The 6,517-nt window shown below is 38.8% G+C and overlaps 1 protein-coding gene across 1 annotated transcript in view; it reads right to left on the bottom strand.

The window, feature by feature from the left end:
- The window catches only part of FZD6 (frizzled class receptor 6), a 28,914-nt gene that overhangs the window by 3,339 nt on the left and 19,058 nt on the right, over positions 1–6,517 (bottom strand). Inside the window, exons 2-3 of the mRNA XM_010132074.1 lie at positions 4,687–4,883; positions 1,287–2,304 (exon numbers count right to left, since the gene is read on the bottom strand). Of these exons, the coding sequence (XP_010130376.1) occupies positions 1,287–2,304; positions 4,687–4,883 (1,215 nt within the window). The remainder of the gene's footprint in view (positions 1–1,286; positions 2,305–4,686; positions 4,884–6,517) is intronic.

Consider the following 6,517-nt stretch of genomic DNA (forward strand, 5'->3'; position numbering starts at 1 on the left):
TTAATTAAATGCTGAGAATACATGCTCTTTCTATGTTATTATGCCAAGCTGTTATATTTAAGCACTACAAAACAAGTGGTTTTTTTTTTTTAAAAAGCATAAAATCCTTTTCTTCAACCTCGCATATTTTGGATCATTCAGCTTGATACAGAGCTCAGTGTAAAACCCACTGAAGGCAAAGTGCGCTTGTTAAGAATGGTAACAGAAGCAAAAATAACCACGAAGGCTGTGAGCTGTGCTACTCTCAGCTTACACTGACTTCAGTACAGAGGACATAAAGGATGTTTAAGAATGTAGAAGGATCAAGCCTTATCATTCCATAATGCCTGCGTTTATACTCCTCCTTTTAATTACAGTTTATTGCAGTGAAAATGCAGATGGTAAGTGCAATGAAAAGCAAATGAAAAGATGACATGAGCCACTTGCATTTCTCTTAGTATTGTCTTTTATATTTGGTCTTCAGTGGAAAGAAACAATCCACCTATTACTTGTGATTGCAGGGAGTTTTATAGACTTTTGTACAAGAGATTTAATCCACAGAGAGTTCTGAACATGGGTGCATTTACTTTAAAAGCCTTTCCAAAGAAGCTGGGTTTTTAAAGAGTCAAATGTTAAATACAAACACCTCTGCAATTTGAAGTGCTGTTTGGTTTTTACTGTTTTATTTGCTTTTTCTTTGTTTGAGTTCTTTAAAAGTTTTCTTCACGTTACTGAAAACCAGCCTGCAAATGACAGCTACCGTAGGAAAAATATACTGGAAATTTGTTCCGCAATTTCAAGTGTTTTCCACTTCAAAGAGGAAAAAGAGAGGAAAGTCATTTTAAGTCTATGGTTATAGGCAACATTTTAAATCCAATTTAGACTCAATTTTCAAGAATTATTTCAGCTTGAACCAAAACTGATGAAAATTCACCTCAGATACTTTGATACTGAGCCAGGCACCCAAATACTGAGCAACTATTTTTAGTAACACATGCTGTGAAGAATGACAACACAAATGATACACAATTTGTAACATGAAGTTCGAATACTGTAAAGATGACACACTCCCCTCAAAGCTGTGACTTGGAATTTAACTGCTGAGTGCTATCAATTTGATTAGCAAAAATTTGAGTAGAAATATCGTATCACTGATTTTGAGTTTAAAAGCAACTAAACAATGCATGTTCTTAAACTGGTTACTTAATGTGAAAACAATTTACTAACTGCATGGCAGATATAGCAATACCTAAGGGTTTTCATTAATTAGCTTTCCCATGTTACTTCTAAAGGAAACTGGTACTTGCCTGATATGGACAAGGAATATGGTACTGGTCACAGTGGTCAAATACCCAGGTGGTTTCCCAGATTTTCCGGTTCACCAGTTCATAGACATAACATCCAAGAAGTGCTACAAGTGGCACCAAGTATAAACCACTGAAAACTCCAATCCGGATCATAAATTTCTTTAGCTTCTCCTGGTTTCTGCCATCATGCTGTATGACTTGCCGCACATGATTTAAAGAAATAATACCAGCTAAAAGAAGAGAGAGACCGAAAAACACACAAAGACACAACGGCAAAAGCACAAAGTACAGAGAGGCATCCAGATCGTAGAGACCCACAAAACAAACCCCACTGATGTTGTCCCCTTCAACTTTGTTCATTGCAAGCAGCATAATGGTTAGAAAACCAGGTATTCCCCACGCAACTGCGTGGAACCACATGGCCTTTTGAGCAATAGCTTCACAGCTCCATTTTCTTCCTGCTGCAAGGAACCAAGTGATTGTAAGAATCACCCACCATATAGTCCCTGCCATAGTGAAAAAATACAAAACCATGAAAAGTACAGTACAGGCTTTGTTTTGGGAGCCAAGAACAACTGTTTCACCAATTTCTAACTTATCATCTGCCTTGTTACAGGCAGTTCTGTTCCCAAGTAAAAATCCGATGAAGTACATTAGAGAGACTATGCTGTAACAGACAGAGTAATATATGATCGGCCTCTCTGGGTACCTAAACCTTTTAACATCAATCAGAAAAGTCAGGAATGTGAAAAGCGTAGCACAAAGACAAAAGATTGAAACTATTCCAATGAAGCTTTTCGCAACATCCAGTTCATAATTTTTGAAGTACATATTGGGACATGGGGGCGCACACTGATCAATTCCTAGAAACTTGTAGCCTTGTCCATTGGTAGTGTGGAGGTGTCGTGGACACCAGAATCCATAATCCCTTCGGGTCTGGCCGGGGGTCTTCTGAGCTCCATGTACATTTGCAGTTACAGGAGCAGTGGCAGCAACAGCCTCATCACAATTGACTAGTCTACATAAACAAACAGAAGAGGAAATATATTAACACCTCTCAATTCTCAACTATAATTATTCCTTAGAAATGTGGCAAAAACCTGATTCTAAGCACTGCTAAATTTTGTAGATAACGCAAAATGTGTATTATATGAAAAGAAGCACAAGGCATTTTCAAAAAAGACTTCAAATATTTTCAGTTTAGCAGACACTACAAACACAGCTATTTAACTGTTGTTCTCTAACTGTTGTTTTATTGCTCATGAAACACTACTCAAATTGCAATTGTTCTTTTAGAGTCTTAAATTATACTGAGTTTTTACATATGTATATGTATGTAAATATATATAAATATGTATATAAAATAATTACAGTATTTTTTTAAAATATCAGGATAACAATAAGCTATTGGAGTCGCAAATGAACTTGCGAAAATGAAAGCTTCAACCAAGGAACAAAGACAGAAGGCTGACAGCATCTAGAATTAACTGGTGACGAGTATATCATCATTATTACAATTTTTTGTTATTGAGATATTTCATTGTCAACAACACAAAACTACCTAACTGGAAAAGACAAAAGCGGAAAAAATAACCAATTTAAAATGTCATCACTAAAGCAGTTTTTTTTTCTAGCTCGATAATGTTCATTTAGAAATTGCTCAAGCCTTAATTACTGAAAGGTTTAAATGGACACAACATGTGACCTTTTCATATGGCTAATGTAGTACTACCAGTGTTGGGCGTATCTTCAAACTAGGTCATTTAAGTATAGCTCAAACAAATAAGCATTTACTCAAAATGGGATTTATATTCATATGCCTTCTGAATTTAAGCTTAAAAGAACAAGTTTTGCATTCTAGCTTTTAAAGAAAGATTGTTATCTCAGAATGTTCTTTGTCAAACACTGTTACAAGAGCCCCTGAATGTCAGTTTGCATGCTCAGCTTGAGCTAAGAACACCCTTCAGTTCTTCCTCTGCATGATCATGCTGTCCAAATAAATCCAGAGTAATCATTAGGAAAACTGATTCCGTACTGATTCTTTCATTAACCACGGGCCAGACCAGTACGCACAGGAACAGCGTGGTCTTTATCCACCTATCTCTTAACAGGTGTTATGTATATCTATAACAATACATGAGCTATCTCAGGGTTCCAGTTACTGCCCATCCTCACTCCAGCTCCTCTTCCCTGGCTCCAGCAGCCAGATCTCTGCTGTTGTAAGAACATCCTGCATTACGTGGACTTCTCTGTACTGGCTACTGGGGAGACATCATTTCACATATGAACAGAGCAGGTTTATTTTCAGTAAAAGCTGCAGTGATTCTGCCAAAAATTTATTGATCTAAAAGGTCATTTGAAAGATGTATTGAGTAACTGTAATTCTCCTAATTTTTCAAAACAATTCTTGAAGACATCTGCTGTGCTGAGTGGCACTACTGTTGCACAGAAGCTCACACTAGATGGGAAAAGTTGATGCCCTCTTGTTTTAACACCCCACAACTTGTATTTTTATGCAGAACTAAGGGAAACTGCATTAATGCCATCTGTCATACTCACTGCGATACAGATTTCTTCCAGAGATCATGGCACAGGGCTACTGTCCCAGCTCTCCCTCAGCCCTATCACAGATTAGCAACTGCATGCGTGTTAGAAACACGAGTTTCCATACTCTGCTCCTTTCCCGTACTTCTTGCCCTGATGTGTGTTAAAAAGATCCCATCTGGCCTTAATCATTTACAAATATCTGCAGCTGAAGGTCGGAATCTCAAGAAGACTACACTGGAGTGTTTTCAGTGGTTTCCATTTAATATACACAGACTCATCTTTTCCCAAATGTAATATTAGCTCTCTTCTCTCTGGAACAGACACGTGAATGACTTCAGGTGAAATTTAAAAAAAAGAGACTTTTGGCAGGCAGTACAGGAAAAGTGTACAATCTTGAAGATTGAATTTGCACATTTAGGAGTAAGACAAGGCTTCTACTCTACAACGCTCTGTGTCCATTCAAATACAGAGTATTTTACATTTCATTATTTTACAAGCAATTACTTAAACCCCTGTGAAGTATGCTTAAGCATACAGCAAAATCTATGCTGCAACATTTTAATATTTTAAACATTTATAGTAAAAAGATTCTTCTTGCATGAATCTGAATACTAAAAAGAACTAATGGAAAACTTCGTGCAAAAAAGTCACAAGCAGGAAATGCAGCTGATCATCTGAGTAACAAAAAAGTTATAGTAAAAAAATTGTCTTATGAGTAAGCACTGTAGGGCCACCAGTCATGAGGAAGTTAGAAAAAGGTGACACTTTACATTCTGCCTCAGATTTTCAACTCGGTCTACGTTAAATATGAAAATATCACCCCCCCCACCTGTCAACATTAAAAATACCCCACCTGGTACATTCCAGCTCTTCAGGCCATGTGATTCCAAAAGTGTCCATCAACTGCTTACAGTCAGAATACACCTTCTCACAGAGGCTTCGACAAGGGTGAATCACATGAACTTGCTCCAGGCAGGCAGGGACAAAGGCTTTGCACAGAAATGTGTGGACGTCTGGTGAACAGTGAAGATTCATAAGTATAAGAAAAGGCTACAAGGAAGAAAAAGGCTCTGGTTAGTAATTTAAAAAGGTATTTCAAGGCATTAAAACTAACTTCTATCACTATGGCTCGCATTTGTCTCCCTGTAAGTTTGTAAAGATACTAGAAAACAGTGTTTGTTCAGCAGTTGGGAAAGAGCAAGACCCAGTGGTCTGAGCAGTGAGAAGCTCCAGTAGCACTTCAAGCCCTGCCCCTGCTCTGGGATCTTGGCCCATCTGTAACTACTCAAACCTGATTTTTCCTATTTGACAATATTAGAAATCTGAGAAGTATTACGAAAGCCCTATTTTTGTTTTTGTTTTTTTTTAAATAGGGTAAGACATTGAGTTCCTGCATTCACCAGTCAGCTTCTACGTTAAGTGCCCTGTAGTTCCTGTTTAATTACATTTTTCAGTCCTAAGTGGTGTGTTGCACTTATTTTCTCTCATGCTAGAGATGTTTGGATTTTTTTTATTAATGAGGTCCAAATATCATTACTGCTCATTTCTAAAACATGGCATTTCAAAGTCTCAACATGTCTGAGAATTTCTCTGCCTGTATTAGCGAGCACCAGGCAGTGAACAACTTATGACTGTTCTTACTAAAAAGTTCACTGAATGAAATTTAATGCAACTACTTTTCCCCCAATTGATTCATGCCATTATTTATAGTCAGACAGGCCCTCATGTTAGCGAGGGCAAGCAGAAGTAAAACTGAAGAAGCCAACCAGGCTTCTTGGTGCTGGTGCCTTTGGGCACGCAGGTATTAGGATCACAGATCAGCTAGGGCCACGAGGTGCCAGGCACCGTCAGGACAGAGGGCACACATACGGTGTGCTGACATTAGACACATGCAAGAGCACTGGGGCAGCAGGCTGTGGGAGGAGATGCGCAAACAGGTCGGCTCCTCCACCCTGCTCTCTGGGCCTGCAGAGGCTGCCCAGCAAAAAGGAGCGCAAGAGGAGAGTGGCTGGTGGGACAAGCGTGTGATGAAGGGCTCCGACCCCGCTGGTTCTCTAACAAGCCCCAACCTTCAGATCCACTGCAGGCTGCTGTTAGCTGTCCTGTCCACCATGCTCAGTGTATGTTCCTGATCCAGCTCCTGAGAGCAGAACAAGCTAATTTAAACCCCATTCTGAGGGAGCTGACACACGGCTGAGGGTGAAATCCATCTGCAGGATCACGTCAGCCTAATTCCTTTTTAAGTAGAAGTATAGTTTCATCAAAAAGCCTATTTCAGGAAAAAGGAATCTCCATATCACTCGTAAATAATCAAATTCGTGCATCAGGAAAGCTAAGACAATATTTAACACACTTTGATATGGGCTGATAAATAGGACACTGCATGAAATTTTCGAAGTAGGTAAACCTTTTAGTAAGAATTTTATTTAATTCATTGCCATAACAGCTATGTCTCTTAAATATTGAGCCAATGACTGGTAAAGGAAGGATTAACTTCTGAGTCCAGCACAGCATCCTTACTTTTTGCCAGCTTTTAAGTATCCCACATATATATACATCCATACCTGAAGAGCAAGTCTTACTACTGAACATGCAGTTAAAAGAGGATGAATAAATTTTCCCCTTCAAAATGGAGTACCTACAAATCCTCAAGAGACCTCTGTAATGAACACAGAAGGGGGGGG

The sequence above is a fragment of the Buceros rhinoceros genome, unplaced genomic scaffold (assembly GCF_000710305.1).
Source record: "Buceros rhinoceros silvestris isolate BGI_N320 unplaced genomic scaffold, ASM71030v1 scaffold16952, whole genome shotgun sequence".
NCBI classification, from domain to species: Eukaryota; Metazoa; Chordata; class Aves; order Bucerotiformes; family Bucerotidae; genus Buceros; species Buceros rhinoceros.